The 22,408-nt window shown below is 39.1% G+C and overlaps 1 protein-coding gene across 2 annotated transcripts in view; it reads left to right on the top strand.

The window, feature by feature from the left end:
• RAB2A (RAB2A, member RAS oncogene family) overlaps positions 1 to 22,154 on the top strand; it is a 64,852-nt gene extending 42,698 nt beyond the window's left edge. Inside the window, exons 7-9 of one of the 2 annotated variants that reach the window (XM_018058074.1) lie at positions 4,748 to 4,859; positions 18,739 to 18,807; positions 20,828 to 22,154. In XM_018058074.1, coding sequence (XP_017913563.1) covers positions 4,748 to 4,859; positions 18,739 to 18,807; positions 20,828 to 20,923 — 277 coding nt within the window. In that variant the 3' untranslated portion in view covers positions 20,924 to 22,154. The remainder of the gene's footprint in view (positions 1 to 4,747; positions 4,860 to 18,738; positions 18,808 to 20,827) is intronic. The other variant, NM_001314182.1, reaches the window with a different exon arrangement.

Genomic DNA, 22,408 nt, shown 5'->3' with positions numbered 1-22,408 from the left:
ATTCCACCAGGGCTCAGCTTGCATTTCCATGGACAAGAATTACTTGTATTAGTATCTGTTTTTCATAAGTTAGTTTCTCTTTAGTATATCTACAATCCTTGAGAACTTGAGGGTTGCAGTTAAAGCAGTGCTTAGAGGGAGATTATAACACAAAACACTTTTATTAGGGAAGAATTTCAAATCAGTAACCTAAACCTTACATTAAGATTAAAACTAGAAAGGTAAGAGCAATTTAAACCTAAGGTAAACAAAAATGAATAAGGCGGTTAATAAAAAGAAAACCAGTAAAACTAAAAGCCAGCTCTTGAGAAGACTGAGAAAAGAAGACATACATTATCAATATTGGGAATAAAAGAGTATCATCACCACAGATCCTTTAGATATTAAAGGGATAGTAAGAGAGTAGTGTAAACAAATGGATTGGGGAGATGTTGGTTAAAGGAGTGCAGACTTGTAGTTAGAATATGAGTAAGTTCTGGGTGCCTCATGTACAGCATTGTGATTATAGTTAACAGTCCTGCACTGTGTACCAGGTGCTGTGAAAGGATCTTAAACATTGTTACCATAAAATAAAATGACACATGATGTGATGGAAGTGTTAGCCGATGCTACAGTGGTAGTCATATTGTGTTATATAAATGCTTCAAGTCAACACATTGTATCCCTTAAACTTACAGTGTTATATGTCAACTGTGTCTCAAAAAATAAGTAATCCCTAAACAATTTTAAAAATATATATTTTTCACAGCTGTTTGATTTCCCAGTTCTAAACTGTAGTTACCATAGTCTTTGTAAACTTCCTCTATTAGATGACTGCTTTCTTATCTGTAGAATCTTTTTAGTCCAAAAAATAAATAAATGGAGAGAGATACCGTGTTCATGGATTGGAAAATAAATATTTTTAAGATGTCAGCTTTTCCCAAATTGATCTGCAGATTCATTGTAATCCCAATCAAAATGCTTCAGCCTTTTTTAAGCAGGTAGAAATTGACAAGCTGATTTTAAAATTTTTTTAAAAACGTGAAGGTCATAGAATAGCTAATATTAGAGGATTTGCTGGTTTCAGTAAAGTGACTTCAAGATTTATTGTAAAACTACTGTAATTCTGATATTGGCATAGATATACATAGATGAGTGAAACAGAGTGAGGAATCAGAAGTCAATCTATACATATATAGTTTGTTTTTTGATAAAGATGCCATGGTTCAGTAGGAGAAGAGGTAATCTTTTCTTCAAATGGAGCTAGAACAATTGAATAGCCATGTGCAAAAGATTAACCTTGATCCTTACCTCACACCATATACAAAAATTAACTGGAAATTGATTATAGACCTCAATGTAAGAGCTAAAGATATTTTTTTAAAAACTCTAGAAGAAAGCATTTTAAATTTTAGGGATTCTGATTTTGTCAAACATTACTTACATAGAGAATGATCAACTTAACAAGTATTGGCAAGGATTTAGAGGAAATTGAAACTCTCATACTGCTGGTGGGGATATAAAATCATACAGTGATTTTGCAAAACAATTTAGGAGTTTCTTTAGAAAATAAACACACATTTGCTATACCACTTAGCCATTTCACTCCTAAGTATTTACCCGAGAAAAAAGAGGATAAAGGAGACATGTTATGTTGTTCCATTTATGTAAAACCCTAGCAAATGCAGACTGTTCTTTAATAGCAGAAAGCGGATCATTAGTTGCCTAGGGCACAGGGGAAGGAACAGGTGAATTACAGTGGGGAATGGTGGCTTCACAGGGTATACACATATCAAACTCATCAAGTTTTCTATTAAATGTATTTTTTTAATGTTATATTGCTATAAAGCTGTTTTAAAAAAGTAATATAACAAGTAAATATTATACTGAGTAGATTAAATTTTTTTAGTGTTATTTTAATTGAGGTTTGCTGTTAGGAGAACATACAATTGTCCCTCCATATCCATGGGGGATTGATTCTGTCATTCCCCTCAGATATCAAAATTCTTTTAAGATTAAGGCTATTGGAGGGAAGCTTTGGTCTTTGTATTCAGTAATATGGAAGTATTCATACTACCATATGTGTGAAATAATAAGAGGAGAATATTTGAGGAATAAAGAAAATTTTCACACTTTTCTCTTACCAGTGTTTTCCTTGTGTCTAAAACGAGACTGGGCAGCTTGTTGTTCAGTCACTAAGTCATGTCTGACTCTTTTGCAACCCCATGGGCTATAGCCCACCAGGCTCCTCTGTCCATGGGATTTGCCAGGCAAGAATACTGGAGTGGGTTGCTCTTTCCTTCTCCAGGGGATCTTCCCAACCCAGGGAGCGAACCCTGCATTGGCAGGCCAGCTTTTTACCACTGAGCCACTGGGGAAGCCACTTAGGTGGCTTAAATTTGGTTGCTGCCTGTAAGTTCAGTTGTGAAAAGAAAGAGCAAAATATAGTGTATACCAAACATGTTTCTAATGATTGTAGAAGGGTAGTTCTTTAGGATACACTAGCTATGGAAAGACATTTTAGGGAAGAAACTAAGAAAAAAAAGTATGACATTCAAAGAGTGAATGGCAGTGAACAGAGATAAATGGGATTATCATCAGATAAGGGGAATTGGGGTAAACCTGGAGACAGAGAGTAAGCCGTTTTTGAGTTAGGTGAATTAAGCTGTAGGGAGCCAGTGGAACCATTTGAGAAAGGTAGTGAGCTAGTCAGAATGACAGATGACATAGATATTTCTTAACTGTGGCATTGGGAATTGATTATACAGGAAATTAGAAAGCAGAGTCTACAAAGATCAAAGTTTTTAATAGTTAAAGGATTAGAATACCCTAAACAAGAAAGCATAAGTTAAGAAAATGGTTTAGGAAAGAAAGATACTTAAGTAGTAAAAGTGATTTGAGTGGGATTAATGGGGTGAAAACTCAAAGACAATAATATGATTTTATGCCTGGAAAACTGAAGAAATGCATGCTAAAACAGAAGAACTGAGCACTGAAGTGCCACTTTCTTTTGTTCAAACAACCCCTTATATGTACACATCCTTAACCCTCTGCTAATATAACATTTGCAAATGTAGACATCATCAGAGATACTGGTAGGGAAAACTTGTGAGTAACTTGAAATATCCCCAAATAAGGGATTATTTAAATAAAACATGGCATACACAAACATTCAGAAACGTAAGATCATGGCATCTGGTCCCATCACTTCATGGAAAATAGATGGGGAACAGTGGCTGACTATTTTTCTGGGCTCCAAAATCACTGCAGATAGTGATTGCAGCCATGAAATTAAAAGATGCTTACTCCTTGGAAGAAAAGGTATGACCAACCTCTACAGCATATTAAAAAACAGAGACATTACTTTGTCAACAAAGGTCCAGCTAGTCAAGGCTATGGTTTTTCCAGTGGTCATGTATGGATGTCAGAGTTGGACTACAAAGAAAGCTGAGTGCTAAAGAATTGATGCTTTTGAACTGTGGTGTTGGAAAAGACTCTTGAAAGTCCCTTGGACTGCAAGGCGATCCAACCAGTCCATCCTAAAGGAGATCAGTCCTGGGTGTTCATTGGAAGGACTGATGTTGAAGGTGGAACTCCAGTACTTTGGCCACCTGATGCTAAGAGCTGACTCATTGGAAAAGACCCTGATGCTGGGAAAGATTGAGGGTAGGAGAAGGGGACGACAGAGGATGAGATGGTTGGATGGCATCACTGATTTAACGGACATGGGTGTGGGTGGACTCCGGGAGTTGGTGATGGACAGGGAGGCCTGGCATGCTGCGGTTCATGGGATTGCAAAGAGTTGGACACGACTGAGCAACTGAACTGAACTGATACACATAAAATGGGATGAAGGGCAGTGAAGGGAAAGTATTTTCTTGAAGATTTTGTGTAACTTAAGGCTAATTTCAGATAACAAAAGTCTTAAGAATGATTGTCAGAAAAGGGAGCTGACAGTAGCACACTGCCATATCATTGTTGAGGGTGTACCCCAACCGTTATTTTTTGTTCCTGCTAGAATATAAGCTCCATGAGGTGGCCGGGGTAGGTGGGGGCGAGGTGTTTTATGTCTGATTTGATGAGTGGTCTGTCCCCAGATCCTGTTGGATAGATTGTCTTCATCCAGTTATGCAGACTGAATTTAATTTTTTTTTTTAACAATAAAACATACTTGATGAAGAGACAGCTACTTTTTACCCCTACCTTAACTAATACAATTCCAGTATGATAAAAATGAATACTGTACTTCTGTCCAAACTTTCTAAATTAGACTTCTATTTTTTTCTCTCTCTTCTTTCATTAACAGTTTTATTGGGAATTAAACCAACTAGGATGAATAATAATTAATGTTTCAGTAGTACTTTGAATTTTATCAGTCAACTTCCTGTAGTCTCTGAGGATTGTGTGACTTATTTTAAATCATGTTCAGACTCTGAGTCTGGCTGCAGGATGAGGAGCCTAGTGAACTATGTTGAGTAAGATAGTTCCTTCTTTCGGAACCTGCTGTACTCAAAGGTGGGATTTGAGGCTTGATGTTCCCTTTGAGTTTCTCTGGGTTTAGCATTCTAGGACTCTAACTTAGAATCTTTCTTTGCTTGGATTGTTAGTTCTTTGAAGCTCAGCAGTGTGTACTTTGACTCTCGTAATACACAGGATAATGCAGTTGATGATTATGTGTGAAAAATTAATTGGAAGAATGGTCAGCACAACTTTGAATCTAATTGTACTGTGTTGGTTGATAACTGAGCCCTTTCTTTCCCATGTTCAGTGATTTAGAATCTAGAAGAGAAGTTAAAAAGGAAGAAGGTGAAGCTTTTGCACGAGAACACGGACTTATCTTCATGGAAACTTCTGCTAAGACTGCTTCTAATGTAGAAGAGGTAAATAAAAGGCCTTTTAAAAATGTTTATCATTCTACATAATAGCAATCATTTGTTAATCATTTGTTGGTTATACCCCACAAGCTTTTTAGACACAGATAGTTGTTGAAAGTAGAAAATTTCTTTCCTTTGAAATACCTTGTAACATTCATGTTATATTAGATTCTTAAATTATATTCTGACGCTTCTCTTGAAGTCAGAATGATTTAACGGATCTTTGTATATACTTTCCCTAAAATCTTTTTTAATGTGGCTGAAGACGGAAAAAAAAGAACAGTAATGAAATTTGGAAGTGTTTCAAGACACTAAACATTTGTAGCTGTTTGCATCCACTTCTGCTTAAATAGAGGAAGTATTATTGCTATGTAACATTATACACAACATGGCCATATTTAATAAATAAATTTGTGGTATCTCAATTATTTCTGTTGTCAACCTGAACTGTGGAAGTTTTCTGAACACACCATATTTTCCTGTGCTTTGTATATGTGGGATATGGTATTTATTTACTACACATGCAGGAGTAGGCAGTTAATCCTCTCTAAAAGGAGAAATGAGACCTAAGAAAATATGTAGTTTGCACAGTGTAATGCTGCAGTTTCTGCCTTCTGGGTAAGAATTTTAAAAGCAGCTGCAGAAAGGGATTCTGCAATGATTGGAGAAGCACGTGCTTTAAGGATAGGGGTCCTAGGCCACAGCTAGCCCTGTGCCTTCCACATAGTAAACAGTGAATACATATTTATTAAGAATAATACTCATCTAATTACCTGTTGAACCCAGAAGTTGACTATAGTAGTTCAGCAGCATTGGTATTTTCACTGAAGAATTCTTAGGTAAGATATCCTGCTCATCTCCACTTAATGAGGTGCTCTGTGATTGTCCTTAATATGTTTCTTACAGGCTCCAACTGATGCTTTAACCTGTGTTACCAATTAATTGCAACTTGAAGACATATGAAAATGTTTTACTTTACACAGCAAACCCAGAGAGAAATCCATTCTGTCTTCTTGTTTAACTTAAAATAGAAAGCTGCCTGTTTCAGTGATACATTCTTTTCCTAGAGGTGTTGGATTTGAAACTGGAGGGGCTAGTGTGTTGTGGTGGTTTCAAGACGTATGAAACATATCCTTATTGATTATTAACAGTGGATTTTCTTGTTGATTTTGAGAACCTTAAAACCAGAACTATCTGTATTTTATGAAAGAGCTGTCCTATGAAGTCAAATGACAAGACAGCCACTGCCGGAAAGTAATTCTGAATTTCTAGTTTTAACTCTGAAGCCTTTGTGTTCATTTTCTTATTTTTAACAAGTCACAATAGGTATTTATTTATAAGTAGAAAATTACTATTGTCATTTGACTGAACATTTAAATGAAGTATATTTCATTAATGTTTTGGCAGCATTATTATAAAAATTCTGTATCTGCAGTTAATAATGAAGATAATTGTTTAAATTTGATCAGGGCAGGAATTTTCCACAGTCTTGAGAGAACAGCACTTTTCTTAATCATGTAAATTAATTTGCCTCTCAGAAGCCAAGGATATTAAGAGATAATCTTTTTAAATTCCATTTTTAAAGGATTCATAGATAAGCATTGCATAATATAACATGTGAGATCTTACCTAAAAGCTAAAAATGTTTCATGATAAAATAAGAAGATGGAAGTCCATTCTGTGATCCAAAGGAAATCATTTGAACATGAAAATAATAACCAAAGGACTCCTGCATCTGGGAACATGGAGTAGACTGACTTTCCACCTACTTTTCCTGCTGAGTACAACTAAAACTCTGAGCATTATATGTAAAACAGTTATAAGAAGACAGAAAGGTGGCAGGAAGGCGGCCAACCAGCTAGAGACCCTGGGATCTGAGGAATGATGCATCAGGGGTTCCCTTGGCTTATTTTTATTCCCTTGGCTCATATACCTCAGGTTGGGTTCGAGAGTAAGTGGCAATCCAGAAAGTTGTGGTGTTCTTCTGTTTTGTTCCTTCCAGAAGATATAAGTACATGGCATAAAGGCATGAAAATAAAGGCATACAGCTCAAAAAGGAAGGAATAAGTTGTTTATATTTGTGGATGATATGATTATCTCTGTAGAAATCCCAAGAATAATTTGTTGTTCAGTCTCTCAGTCGTGTCCAATTCTTTGTGACCCCCTGGACTGCAGCACGCCAGCCTCCCTTGTCCTGCAGCACGCCAGGCTCCCTTGTCCTTCACTATCTCCCTGAATTTGCTCAAACTCATGTCCGTTGATTCATTGATGCCATCCAACTATCTCATCCTTATCCCCTTCTCCTGCCTTCAGTCTTTCTCAGCCTCAGGGTCTTTTCCAATGAGTTGACTCTTCGCATCAAGTGGCAAAAGTATTGGAGCTTCAGCTTCAGCTTCAGCATCAGTCCTTCCAGTGAAAATTCAAGGTTGATTTCCTTTAGGATTGGCTGGTTTGATCTCTTTGCTGTCCAAGGGACTCTCAACAGTCTTCTCCAGCACAGCAGTTCAAAATCATCAATTCTTTGGCACTCAGCATTCTTTATGGTCCAATTCTTCCATAGTGCATAACTGCTGGGAAAACTATAGCTTCACTATGCAAACCTTTGTTGGCAGAATGTTGTCTCTGCTTTTTAATGTGCTGTCTGGGTTTATCATAGCTTTTCTCCCAAAAAGCAAGCATCTTTTAATTTTATAGCTGCAGTCACCATCCACAGTGATTTTAAAGCCCAAGAAAATAAAGTCCATCATTGTTTCCCCATCTGTTTGCCATGAAGTGATGGGACCTGATACCGTGATCTTTGTTTTTTGAATGTTGCATTTTAAGCCAGCTTTTTCACTTTCCTCTTTCACCTTCCTCAAGAGGCTCTTTGGTTCCTCTTTGCTTTCTGCCATTAGAGTGGTATCATCTGTATATCTGAGGTGGTTGATGTTTCTCCTGGCAGCCTTGATTCTAGCTTGTGATTCATCCAGCCTGGCATTTTGCATGATGTACTCTGCATGTAAGTTAAATAAGCAGAGTGACAGTGTGCAGCCTTGATATATTCCTTTCCCAATTTTAAACCTGTCCATTGTTCCATGTCTGGTTCTAACTGTTGTTTCTTGACCTGCATACAGGTTTCTCAGGAAGCAGGTAAGGTGGTCTGGTATTCCTATCTCTTTACAAGTTTTCCACAGTCCGAGGCTTTAGAATAGTCAGTGAGCAGAAGTACATGTTTGTCTGTAATTCCTTGCTTTCTCTGATCCAACAGATGTTGGCAATTTGATCTCTGGTAGCTCTGGTTCCTCTGCTTTTTCTAAATCCAGCTTGTACATCTGGAAGTTCTCGGTTCATGTACTGTTGAAGTCTAGCTTGAAGGATTGTTAGCATTACCTTGCTAGCATGTGAAATGAATACACTTGTGTGGTAGTTTGAACATTCTTTGACATTGCCCTTCTTTGGGATTGGAATGAAAACTAACCTTTTCCAGTCCTCTGGCCAAGGGATGTACAAAATAAACTAGAGCTAATAAGTTAATGCAGCAAGTTCATAGTATACAAGGCATATTTTAAAATCTACTGTATTTATATATATCTACAGTGAACACCAAAATTTAAAATACAGTGTCATCTATAATCACACAAAAAGGGGACTTCATGGAAACACAGTGGATAAGAATCCACCTGCCAGTGCAGGGGACACGGGTTTGATCCCTGGTCTGGGAAGATTGCATGTGCCATGGGGCAATTAAGTCTGTGTACTGAGCCTGTGTTCCAGAGCCCGAGAGCTGCAGCTGCCGAAGCCCTGGGCCTAGACTCTGAGCTCCGCTGCGCGGGAAGCCACTGCAGGGAGCAGCCTGCGCACCGCACTCCGTTTCCTCATTGTTTTCCAGAGCTAGCTTCCCAGTCTGACTTCAGCCACACAGCCGGGGTCTTGCTGGACCTCCTAGTTGCCTCACCTAACAAAACTTTTTTCTTCCTAATGTTAACAGTCCCTGGGGGGTATGTGATACTTCCGACCACTCACTCTTCTACAACCTGTCTTTTCTCTTAGCTCGTGATATCATAATCTTTTTATCTGTGCCTTCCAGACTCCTTTACTGTCTTACATTTCCATGTTGAAATTATCACCTGAACCCAGGAATACCCTTCTTGGACTGTGTGTCCAGCTCCACTGCTGCTGCCCCTCCTCTCCTCTAGTCTGCGAAGTCCCCTTTCCTGTGTCCCAGAGCACCCCCTTCCCTGCCTCTTCACACTCAGTTATATGTGTTGCTCTCCACATGTGTATCACTATTTCTGCCTATTAATCTGAGTATCTCTCCACACTCTCCTCTTCTATGATTGCTTCCTAACTGGACTCCCCATCTTCATTTTTCAGTCCTCCACACTCTTGCCTATAACACCTTTCTAAAAAAGGAAAATTGAATGTCACTCTCCAGCTTTATTAAAACCCTCCAGTGGTTCCCCACCACTTCAGAATCAAACTCCTTGGCTTGGAAGACAGGCCCTTCATTTGCCAGTCCTCCCCTCCTCGCTCTTCTTATTAAACTGGGAGTGCATTCACAGAAAGTTTTCTTGGCACTTGAAATCCCCCCTTTCCAACCTGAGCCTCCAAGGATGTCATCGAGTCTCCTTCCTCCACATGGAATGCCGTGACACGGGACAGGCACAAACAGCCCGCCCCCTCCACTGTCACCCGCCATCCACAGTCCCCTGATGTGCTTGCTTCTCGGTGCTTACTCATTCCTGCGTCCTTCTGGCCGTGGCTTCATCTTCACACTCTCAGGACTCCGTCACGACTCTTGTTTTTCATGTTGGCTCAACTAAGGACAGAAGTCCTTGAAAACCTAGACCATCTTTGTATCTTGGCATCTACAAATATCTAGCACCATTTTTTCCCCACACAGTAGGTAAATGTGTGGATGGTTAAGTATTTCCTTAATTTCTTTAGCCCTTCTCCCCTCGCTGCAGTCTTTAGTCAACTTCTGCTTTGGTCCCGCTTGTTAACCTGTAGGTGGAATTCTGTCCAAAACCTTCTTTGCCCTAAGTGTTCTAAAACCTGTGAGATTGTTGAAAACACTGATAATAGACTGGCTTCTCCTTTGATGGGGAGCTCCCTCTGGTAGCTTCCTGGAGTCTTTGTGGTTTGAAAGGGTTTTTCAGACCCAGGAATAACTGCCTCAAAGATTACGGCAGGCGAGAGAAAATACCCCTTCCCAGAAGCAGCAGGCCAACTTTCTGAAGATGTCCAAATGCTCTAGAAGTGATATATTTGCTTCTATAATTCCTACCTTGTTTTTTTCTTTGTATTTCCTCTCTACATTAACATTTCTTTTTCTCAGAGTTGTAATTACCAAAACTTGACATTATTGCCTTCCCTCTAGGGCCCAAAGGTGACTGTGGTGTCAGTGAAATATTATTTGTCAAACTGTTGTCACTGTGTCAGATATTCTTCCCAGTCTCTTAGCCATTTGATGGGTGGTTTCCCCCTATATTCATCAGTTTTGCTTAAAGTTAAGATTGGAAATTTGTGGGAAACCAGGAAAAATACATAAATGTGAAAAAAATTGCGGCAAAAGTTTAGTAATTAAAAATATCTTAAACTATTGAAAAATCAGGGCTGAAAATTCCTGATTTAGCTGCTAAAGTACTAAAGATAAGAGCCAAGATGATAACTGAAAATACAGCATGCTAACCCAGAGACAGGTCGTAGTAATCTGCCAGGCCATCTAACCTGAAGGATCAGTGGATTTCTGTGTCTTGGGGGGAAGCGCGTGACGGTAAGACCTCAGTAACCAAGAAGACCAGTTTCAAGGCCTCTTGTTAATACTGGTGTCCGCTCCTGGTCCTTGGAGATCCTGCAGACTGAATTCCAAATGAGATGACACCTTCCTTGCCTTGGGCTGTGTTGTAAGTGGTAGAACAGGTGTTTTGTAGAGCTGGAATGTGGGTGTAAACTGAGGGGTTTGCTGACCCCTTAGCCCTGTACTCAGTGTCGTGAATTCCACAGGGCCGTTCAGTTCACTTCTGGACTGCAGCACACCAGGCTTCCCTGTCCATCACCAGCTCCCAGAGCTTACTCAAACTCATGTCCATTGAGTCAGTGATGCCATCTGACCATCTCATCCTCTCTTGTCCCCTTCTCCTCCTGCCTTCAGTCTTTCCCAGTATCCAGGTCTTTTCCAGTGAGTCAGTTATTCACATCAGGTGGCCAAAGTATTGGAGTTTCAGCTTCAGCATCAGTCCTTCCAATGAATATTCAGGACTGATTTCCTTTAGGATTGACTGGTTTGATCTCCTTGCTGTTTAAGGGACTCTCAAGAGTCTTCTCCAACACCACAGTTCAAAAGCATCAATTCTTTGGTGCTCAGCTTTCTTTATGGTCCAACTCTCACATCCATACATGACTACTGGAAAAACCATAGCTTTGACTAGATGGACCTTTGTTGGCAAAATAGTGTCTTTGCTTTTTCATATGCTGTCTAGGTTGGTCATAGCTTTTCTTCCAAGGAGCAAATGTCTTTTAATTTCATGGCTGCAATCACCATCTGCAGTGATTTTGGAGCCCCCAAAATAAAGTCTCTCACTGTTTCCATTGTTTCTGCATCTATTTGCCATGATGTGATGGGACTAGATGCCATGATCTTAGTTTTCTGAATATTGAGCTTTAAGCCAACTTTTCCACTCTCCTCTTTCATTTTCATCAAGAGGCTCTTTAGTCCTTCTCCACTTCTGCCATAAGGGTGGTGTCATCTGCATATCTGAGGTTATTGATAGTTCTCCCAGCAGTCTTGATTCCAGCTTGTGCTTCATCCAGCCTGGCATTTCTAATGATGTGCTCTCCACAGGGCTTTTCACTGTAAATCTGACCTGACCTTAGCAAGTTTCCAGCATCCCTCTAGGGGGGATTTAGTGTAATAAATGTTTACTGCTCCCTTCCAAAGATTAGAAGGTTTCTCCTCTTTCCCCCACCCCCACCCCTACTCTACTCCCCACCCCCTGTTTGGCCATCATCCTAGGGAACTTCAGGAATGATCAGAACCAGACTAACTTTTCAAAGTTACATCCATTTTCTCTGCTTCTAAACCAGGGAAGCTAGACATTTCTGAAGACAGTCATGCTGCTGTGTGCATGTCACACACTTAAACACTCACATGACTCTATAGATCACCAGCTCTCAAGGCTTCCCCATCAGCGGCAGAGTTCCATGTGTCTGAAATAAACTTTACATTCCTTCCTTAAAACCTGAATCACGACATACCCTTCCATCTCAGTCACTTAAGCCAAAAATGGAGTCATCCTTAAACATCTTATCATCTTATCCCTGTTCTTTATCAAGTCCTGTTAATTTCTCCATAGGAGATACTAAGTTTGTTTGCTTTCTATTCTGGTGGCCGCTGTTACAAATTGTCAGGCCTTTACCTCTTACCTTGATTATTGTCCTAAACTCCTTACTGGCCTTCCTGTCACCAGCCTTGCCTCCTCTTAACTCCTCCTCTAAGCTACCCTCTGATTTTGTCCCCAGACTTCATCCCTTTTCAGAGTTCCCTGGGCACCTCTTTATCCTCATCTCCCATGGCTCACTACCCAGCTTCCACGTTAGCTAAGCTTAAAACCTGCCCCTCTGTCCAGGGTGCTCTTTCCTCCCCTGATTTTTCTAATACATGAGTGGGAGCTTACTTATCCTTCAGGCCTTCGTTCACAGGGCTTTCTCCGGACAGTTTTTTGTTTTTTTGTTTTTTTTTTTACCAGTAGAAGCAGTCATGCCACATTATTACCCTTCTAAACAACTGCTTTGGAAGTTTCTGGGCTGTGTTCCAGTCTTGGGTTCACATCTGTCCCGTGTTGCCACATCCTTGAGATCAAAACGTGCATGTACCTGAGGATGCGACGGCATGCTCAGTGCCGGGTATCAATCAGGTGTTCAGCGCGCTTGTTGAATGGAAGAACTAAATTAACCACAGAATAGATCTCTGTGTTATAAGTAACACGGAAGCAAACTTAGCCATCCAAAACAGCTTCTAGCTAGCTAGAAGTTTTTTTTTTAAAGGATATGAGAAGTGTGTGCTTTTTATGTTCAGTTGTAATGGCCACGTAAGCAAATTAAATAAAAATTCCTTTGAGTTGTACTGAAGATAAAAAATCCTAATAGAAAGAGGATAAATGTGGGCAGGATCTTCATCCTGCTTCTGCTCCAGTGTTGCCTGCCTGTTCTTGGGCAAGTCATTTCTCCTTTTGCAGCTCAGTCTGTGGTGTTTGTACAGTGAGAATTATTACAGGTCAGTAGATTCAGCAGCTGTTCTCTCTTCTAAGAGAACACAGGAAGCTAGATGAAAGACGAAAGAGCAGAATGGCTCTACTGTGGAGTAGGGGCTGTGCCCTGGTTCTCCTGCCAGTGGCCGCCTCCTTCCTCACTCATCCCCCCAGGGGTGGCCCCTGCGGAGGGTGTCCGTGAAACACGTTAGGAGTTATTGTGTGTGGGAGGCCTCTCCCCTTGAAGCTAAAGCAGATAGAATCAGTCACAGAATTTGAAGAAGCTTCATGTATAAACTGCCCCATCTTGAATTCTAGTCTGATATCCTTTTCACAAGACTGTCCTATCTCTGCATAATATCAAAGTCTTATCTCAGTGCACTTTCTTCTGGAGGGCTCACTGTGTACACATTATGTGTTGCTAGTTTACCTTTTGATACTTAGTTTTATTTAATTAGGATGTTTTAATTCACTGGGGGTTCTGCTCTTATGTACCTGCTGCTCTTGTGGTTCCCATAGCTATCCCTTGCCCTCATATCCTTGTGGTGGTGGGAGCTGCGCCAAGGTCTACCTACAAGCCAAGCACTGGTCTCAGTGCTTAACCTTCTTCCTCCAACAAGTCTGTGGCGTAGGCATCATTGTGGCCCCCATTTGACAGAGAGGTTGCATGTGGTAAGAGGCGACACTGGCCTTTGACCCCCCAACCCCAAGCCTGGTTCAGAGCCCCACCTTCTGTTCTGCTAACAAGCTTACAGGTACAGATTCAACCCACAAAATTAACTTCCTCATTTTTATACATACTTTGAACTTCTTTTCAGAAATAATGAGAACCTGTGTAAATCACTTAGCATAGTAACTGGCCCATACAGTAAATACTTGGTAAATATGGGTTAATAGAAGCTTTGGCAAGTCAACACCAGTATTGTCCATGGCATTGATTAAGCAATGGAGGTGAGACTTCAGCAACACTCTAGTTCCTTTTCCCAGTTCTCAGGGAGAACCAAAGAGTCGCTTATTTTACAGGACACTTTGCTCTTTACATCTATTCTAGATGTCTAAGTAAAACTGAGGTACTTCTATTTATTTTGAATTCTCACCTAACAGATGCTGTAACTTTTATCTAGCCACCAGGTGGCAGCATGTTACACAAGGAAGTAATTTAAATGTTACTCTGTTGTAGACAATTTATTTTCAATATTTTGCCTTAAAAACTGTAAAACCCCTAATAAAAACAAACCATGATTCCGTGTTCCCCTTTGTGCTCCCTGTTGTTGGCTGAGAAGGCACTCTGGGCGCACTGTCCACAGCCGGCCCTACCCCCATCCTGCCCTGCACACACCCTCCTTCTGTCAGTCAGGGCAGAGGGTTTACGTTTCCTGCATCTGCAGCTGAAATATCAGCACTCATGCTGAGATCCTTTTGACTAAACTGGTTCAGTTCAGCAGCAGTAGGATCTATCTACATCGTCCTTATCCCCGAACCTTTCATCCATACCCCGAGAAGTACCAGCTCAGTCAACAATGGAGTAGGTACCCTTAGATAAAGGCCAGGTGGTAGGTGGGCTATACGCTTTATTTCTTGTGGTTATGTATATTTTAATTTGTGCTATAGAAGTCCCTGAAAACTTAACCTCAGTAAGGCAAGGTATTATCAAGCATCACTCAGGTAACTACTGCCAGGGGTTGAAAGATTAGTGTCTGAAGTGGAAGGCAGTTAATGGCTAATAAAGGTAAGGAACTGGACATGGCAATTAATTAAGGAGAGCAGAGTGGAGAGCTAATGGGAAACGGAGAGAGTTGGGCTTCAGGTGCTGGCGTAGGCCCTGCATGGGAGGCCAGGCCTCGCCAGGGTAGGTTGGCTGCGAGGAAATCTGTTTATACTTCTTAACCATGGATGTGCCTGGGTTGTCTCACAGGCCTAATGAAATCCTTTCACATCAGTTTCTCAGCAGGGTTTTTTTTCCTGTCCTGTAACCTATTCAGATTTGACTATTTGAAACATGGAATAGAGATGAATGTAACATTTGTGGTTCTGACTTAATGTGTTGCAGAAAGCTGCAATGATCTTTAGGATGTCATGTTTTCAAAGTATTATGTTAATTAACTAGTGCTGAAAATTTTCTGGAGTTCTGCCATCATCTTGCTTCATTTTTCTGAGAGTAAGGAAATAACTATTCCAGATAAGTTAATTGTTACACAGTCTTTCCCTGGTAACGTTGAAATCTGTAAGAATGATGAAGGCAAAAATGTGTTTTGTTTTACGTTAAACAGCGAATCCTGAGCCCCTTTCTCCTTGATGACTTGGGCTATCTTGGTCAACAGGTGCCCTCTCCCCTCAGGAGCGGTGAGCCCGGTCTGCACAGGCCCACGGCTCCGCAGCCAATCCAGAGCCTGGCTCAGTCCCCGATGCTGTGTGCACATCCCCACCGGCCACTCAAGATACACGCTTCTCACTCGTTCGCTTTCCCAGTCTTCTTTCCCCTCCTTTTCATAATTTGCTTCGGTAGCCTGGGGAATAGAAAAAGTGAAACTAGTTAAAATGATGTCTAAAATTGGAAGGAATTTCAATTTAAGACTGTCCTATTAAAGCATAAGCTTTAGGGAATTCCCTGGTGGACCTGTGGTTAGGACTTGGCCCGTTCACTGCTGGGGCCCCAGGTTCAATCCCTGGTCAGGAAACTAAGATCATGCATGCAATGCAGTGCAACCGAAAAAAAAAAAAAATAAAAGCAAAACATGAGCCTGGTATAAAGGCTTTGTAATGGTTTAATTTTAATTACTTCGATTTTTTCTATGTTCTAGAGGTATTTCACACTATTACATCTGTTCCTTAAAAAAATATATATGAAGGGGTGGGATAGGGGATGGAGGGAGGTTCAAGAGGGAGAAGATATGTGTATACATACAGCTGATTCACACTGCTGTACAGCAGGAGCAGTGTAAAGCAATTAACCTCCAGCAAAAAAAGGAAAATATTTATGGAGATTGATTTTCAGTGACTAGAGTGAAATGAGCAATGAAAGAAAATTCTAGTCAGTTATTATAACAGATAATGTATCTGTTGTCTTTCTGAGTTTTGAAATGCTTTGCAGCTTTAGTGGACAGTTACTATCTGTGACAGGCAAGGCTTTTCTCTTAAAAGTTTTATCGCTACTAAACCTTAACAGTATTTTGTTAATGTGTCATTATATTTGGGAACTCAATTTCAGTGCATAAAAGAGGTATACTACTGCCTACATCTGTTACATTGATTCTGAACTCTTGAGGTATCATTAAAATTAATCATTAATCACTTAGTAATATATATTAACTATTAATCATTGGTATGGTGTAAATGAACTGATCCATTTATATAGTATCATCTCTATAATGTGCTGGAAGAAGTGGGAAATATTTTTATTTCAGTGTCTTTAATATGTAATCAGAGTTGGATGACAGGTAAATGTAGTATTGTCCAAATAGCATTTCATTGAGATGATAGGAATTATAAAAGATAACTGTTATATTTAATTATAATTGAGTTAATTGCATATCTTTCAGATATAAAATACATCCTACATCCATTGGGTACAGCTATTCTTGAAGGTGCTTGCTTAATGTACTGTTTAAATGATAAAACTAATAGTGATTTAGAAAATTTAGCATAAATAAAAATGTAGCTTTCTTAAGCCAGTTTTTTAAGTAAATTCATCAACAGATTGGCAAAAAAGTCAATTTGTTTACATCCATCGGCACATGTAGTGATTTTCATAATAAAAATCCTTGTTTATATGAAGTTATAGCTCATTTATGCGACCTTGTAGTTCTGTCTGATGTTCTAATGAAACGTACACAGTGTGGGTGCTCCTGAAAAGGATTATAACCCTGTGAATTTATGAATCTGTTGACTTTTAATGTTTAGTTAGCCCGGCCATCACTGTAATTGACATGTTATTGGAAATAGAGTTAGGTTTTCCCTTACTTATAAGGATAACCTCCATTTTGAGGAATGTGAATCAATTCATAGTTGGCTGAAAGCCAATTGCTCCTTCACTTTAACTCCAGTGTGCACACATGAAAAGCACATTGGCTTCCTGAGTGCCTTGTGAATCTGCAGTGATTAATTCTTCTCATTATTTTGCTGCAAGTTCTCATGACCCTCTCTGATGATTCGATCAGCCACTTAGAGCTGATGCATATTCATACCTCTGTGCCTCCGCCACTGTCGCGCACGTCCCAACACCGACTGGTGTGTTCTTGGTGCAGTAATTGAGCTGCAGGAGATTGATTACTCTGGGGAGCTGTAAGGCCTTTAAAGGTGAAAACATATCAGTCCTGTTAATTAGGAAACAAAAGCTCTGGTGGCAAGTTCAGCAGTCAGTTGTTGCCAGTGTAGAAAAGACAGAAGGTATGATGTGTTCTGCTCCATAGACCTGTTTACTTTTTAAATTTCGAATTGTCTGTATCAGTAGTAGTGGAGAACAACCTTCTTTTATGAATTTTCATAGAATGCTAATTGAATATAATAACACTGTTACCTCTCAAATCTGGTGGTTTAAAAGCTGAGTTTGTATACATCTTCTGTAGCACTGGGAATAATGTGTAAAATATCTTATTATCTTAACATAAATGTAAGCTGTTTCTGAATTAATTTAGTAGTATGCTGTGTGGGAAAAGGATGAAACTTGATTCAACATGACATAGAAGTTGAACTGCCTTTACCTCTTTATAATAAGCACCCTTTGATCCTTTCCCCCCTGAACTGTATGTTAAGTAACACATTGTCAGGCAAACAGGATCCTATGTGGAACAGTGACCTCCAAGAATAAGCTGGTTACATCATGGGTGTCTGTGCAGCTTATCTAGTTGATGTGTTTTTCACATGTGTGCTGTTCTTACGTTTTGGTCTCCCCAGCCATGATTTTTTTTTCTTTTGAAATATAATTCACATATCATAAAATTCACCCTTTTTTAAAGGGTATGATTCAGTGGATTTTAGTATGTTCAGAGTCATGCGACCATCTCCACTGTCTTCCAGAATATTTTCATCACTCCATTCCTCCCTTCCCATAATCCCTGGCAGCCAATAATTATTTTCCTTTTGTGGACTGACCTCTTCTGCACGTTTCACGTAAATGGAATCGTATTATGTGACCTCTCATATTGGGCTTACTTTACTTCACAAAGTTCATCCACCTTGTCTCATGAATCAGTGCTTTATATTTTTAGGGCTGAATATTATTCCATTGTATGAGTTGCACCACATTTTGGTTTTCATTCACCAGCTGGTGAACAGGTGTGTTGTTTCTACTTTATGACTGATTGTGTTAGTTCCCACACATCTTCATCTTGTTCTGAATCTTAGGCAAGGCTTTCACACTTCACCATTGGGTCTGACACTGGCTCTGGGTGTCCTTAGATATGGCTTATCGGGTTGAGGAAGTCCCCTTCAATATCTAGTTTGTTGAATGCTTTTATTGTGAAAAGGTCTTGGATTTTGTCAAATGCTTTTTTTGCATCTATTAAAACAACCATATGATTTTTGTCCTTTATTAATATGATGTGTTACATTGGTTGATTTTCTTATGTTGAACATTATGATATTTTATAGACCTTTTTATATAATGTTCTTTTACTATGTGGTTTTCAATAAATTAACTTCTCTATCTTATATTTCAGGCATTTATTAATACAGCAAAAGAAATTTATGAAAAAATCCAAGAAGGAGTCTTTGACATTAATAATGAGGTATAAACATATAATTGGCTAATAATTAATCTATAATTGAATTTTAATTACTTGAGTCAAGAATTTATATTTTTAAAAATTCCTAAAATGGATCTATGCTGTCAGTTAAACATTAGTTTATAATCATGTAATTGAAAGTTTTTTATGTGTTGTTTAATAGCTGAATCTTTATGTTTTATAAAGCATCAGTTTATCTATGAAAACAGATTAAAGTAAGTGACCCTATCCATTTATTGCAAGCAGTGCAAAATAATAGAAATCCTCCAAAGAGAAGAAAATCCACTTTGATCCACACACCCATATGGTGTCGCCTGCCTTGGGGAATAATTTCCTAGTGTGTAAATGTGCATGTGCAGTGCTCCTAGTGCAGGATGCTCTCTCTGTTGTCTGGTGCAGAAGAGGGAAATGCCCAATTTGGAAATTACTCCCAGTTCAGCATAGCGTGTTTTCAGGAGACCAAGGTAATACATGTAATTGGCAGTTGGCGCTGGTTGTTTTGTTTTTGTGGGTAGCTTTTCTTTTCTCTCTTTTTGTAAAATTATTCTGAGCCAGATTTGATCAAGATGATTAGGATAAAATATTAAAAGTTTGAAGCAAATAATTCAGAGTGTTTACCAAAAGCCATTATTTTGACCTAAATCCCCACTATGCATTTATCCTTATTTTAGAATTTTTATGTGAACAGGGTATATTATTTACTTTTACATAAATGTTTTTGCGAGTCCATGTTAGGTTTTCTTGTTTCCGAGAGAAAACCCTTTCTACCTCCCCCAGGTGCAGTGAGGAAGGCCCTGTGTTGGGAGGACATTATATGTATGTCTCTCTTGGCCAGGACGCAAGAGGCTCTTTTTATTTGCCTCAGTGTTCTTTGCTAACACAAGCAACAGTTCACCCAGGGTTTCCAAAAAGTACTTGATTTTTCGATTTCTTTTAATCTGTAGTGATAAAGTTTAATCTGTAGTGATAAAGTTTCTATGGCAGTAGATCTTGAGTTAATTTCACGGTGACACCATTCAGAGACTAATGCCGTATAAATTGAACAGTAATTGGACCTCTATGAAAAAGGGCACGTTCATTGTGTCTGTCTGGTTTCATATAGTAGCTGACTGCTTTACTGTGCCTGGTGCGGCTTTGATTGTAACGTGCTGTCAGTAGCCAACAGGCCGTGCGATTTATTTGGCCTACTGCCAAGTCTGACTCCTTGATTCCTCAAGAAGTTGCTACCAGCCCAGAGGGGGCAAAACCAATGAGCCATAGGGCATGCTTTTTATTAAAGAGGAGTCAAAAGAGCGAAAAGAAACCACATCAGCTGCTGTCAATACTGAGCCAGTGCCAGAAACCCCAAGGCTACTACTGTTGCAGAACAACTGCCAAGCACTATAAATCTGAGATTTACTGTGACGTCAAGTTTCCTTAAGAGCTTAATTTCTGAAGCTACTGTATTACTTTTCTCCGTGCGTTGTATTTTTAGGTAAAATCCACTTGAGGGAGTGAGGGTTAAGACATAAGTGTGAGTTTGATGAATGAAAGAACCACTCTGTGTGTGGGTTCCTGGCAAGCTGCCATGTCTTTGGGGATCATAGAAATTATTGATGACACAGAACACTCATATGCCCTTAGCCTGTACAGCTGATTCAACATGGAGCAGAAACGCTGTCTAGAGGAAAGGTTGTCCGCTGTGTGGGAGCGGCCTAAGATTTGCACATTTTCCTCCTTTAATGCTTTTGTTTTAAACAGTCTCTCCATTGTGAGAATTCCCTTAAAAGCAGCACTGTTAACTAGGTTTCTGTTAACCTAGTACCTGACCGTGATAAGGAATAGTCTTCAGGAATATTTCCACAGTATTACTTTAAAAGAAAGAAACATTTCCTGAGAGATACTGTTTTAATTGTTGCCAAAAATTTGCTTAATAGATGTATTTTTAAAATATATTTTAGTTGTTTGGTAATATTGTACCATTAAGAAACCAAAGGATTTCTTGAACTTGACCTTTATATTATCCTTTTCTCTTTTATTGCAGGCAAATGGCATTAAAATTGGCCCTCAGCATGCTGCTACCAATGCCACACACGCAGGCAGTCAGGGAGGACAGCAGGCCGGCGGAGGCTGCTGTTGAGTCTGTTTGTACGGTCTTGCTGCCCAAAAGGGGCTGCTCACCTATCCTTCCACCCTCTCCTCCTGCTCAGCTGAGACATGAAACTGTTTGAAATGGCTTTATGTCACAGAAGACTTTAATCCTTCAAATTCTTGTATAACTTTGAATAAATGGTTAATGTTCACTTAAAAAGACAGATTTTGGAGATTGTATTCATATCTATTTGCATTTGATTTCTAGGTCAATTGATGTGATTATTTTTGTTAAATGTTGTCTCGTGCCCCTACCTACAAACTGAATTGTATGAAACACTACAGAGTCATCCTGAGTATTTTAAATCAGTTTGTGGAGTTAGGTTTCCCCATACGCGTGGTTACCTAATGTTTAATATTATAGAACTGTCCTCAAAAGTTTGTCAATTTTCAAGGCTCTAAGGAAAACAGAAGGACTCTTTTAATTCTGTATTTATCATTTACTTTCTGTATATATAGTTTAATAACCTGCTTGGGTGTAATTTGCCAAGCTTGAATTCTTTAATGCATTTGCATAAATTCTATACTGTTTAGAGCTTAAAGCTACAGAAGCATCGTTAGGAATTGCTTGGACACTGAATTTTAAAACTTTTTGACATTGTTAACAAGCATGTTCATTTTTCCTTGTCACTAGTCCAAGAGAAATATGCTTAAATGTACATTATTACTAAAGGCTGTGTATGTGTTAACCTGTTTTAATGCCAAAAGTTTGCTATTTGTCCACAGTTTCTGTAAGACCTCTTCAGAGAAGGATTTGTTTGCCTTAATGCATCCCATTGGGTAGGAACACAGTATGATGAGAGAGCTGCGCAGAAGCAAGGACTCCTCCCCCTGAGCGACTGCAGGAGGAACGAGTGTCCGTGTGTAGATGGCACGTTGCGAGGACTTTAACCTTTCTTTCAACAATAATGTTTTCTTTTCCTTTTATTCACATGATTTCTAAGTATATTTTTCATGCAGGACAGTTTTTCAACCTTGATGTACAGTGAAATGTGTAAAATTTTTCTTTCAGTGGCAACCTATAATCTTTAAAATATGGTAAGCATCTTGTCTGTTTTGAAGGGGATATGACAATAAATCTACCAGATGGAAAATCCTGTTAAATGTAGAAAAGCTTTAGTAATTTACTCAGTGTGGTGGTTTTACCCTTTTTCTTTTATCTCCCTTGGTCTATAATGAAATTGTTATAGCAGTGCAAAATAAAATCCTATGTATAAAAATGTTCTTTTTTTTTTATTATGACCACATCCTTTTTTAGAAGTTAATTTTTTAGTCCATCCACAGCTTTGATGTGTATTTAAGCATATTTTTTTAAAGGGTCAGAATGTTTTAACACTACCCCTTTTAAAAATTTTGCTAGAATGTGATAAAAATCTTTTCAACAGTATTAAAATTCTTTGTTATTGATGACATATATAAGCAAGTATTTTTAAGAATGAAAGCAGCTATTTTTAATCTATTCACTGACTTTAGC

This window comes from Capra hircus, chromosome 14 (genome assembly GCF_001704415.2).
Source record: "Capra hircus breed San Clemente chromosome 14, ASM170441v1, whole genome shotgun sequence".
In the NCBI taxonomy this organism is placed as follows: domain Eukaryota; kingdom Metazoa; phylum Chordata; class Mammalia; order Artiodactyla; family Bovidae; genus Capra; species Capra hircus.
This window is presented reverse-complemented; position numbering and strand designations above follow the sequence as displayed.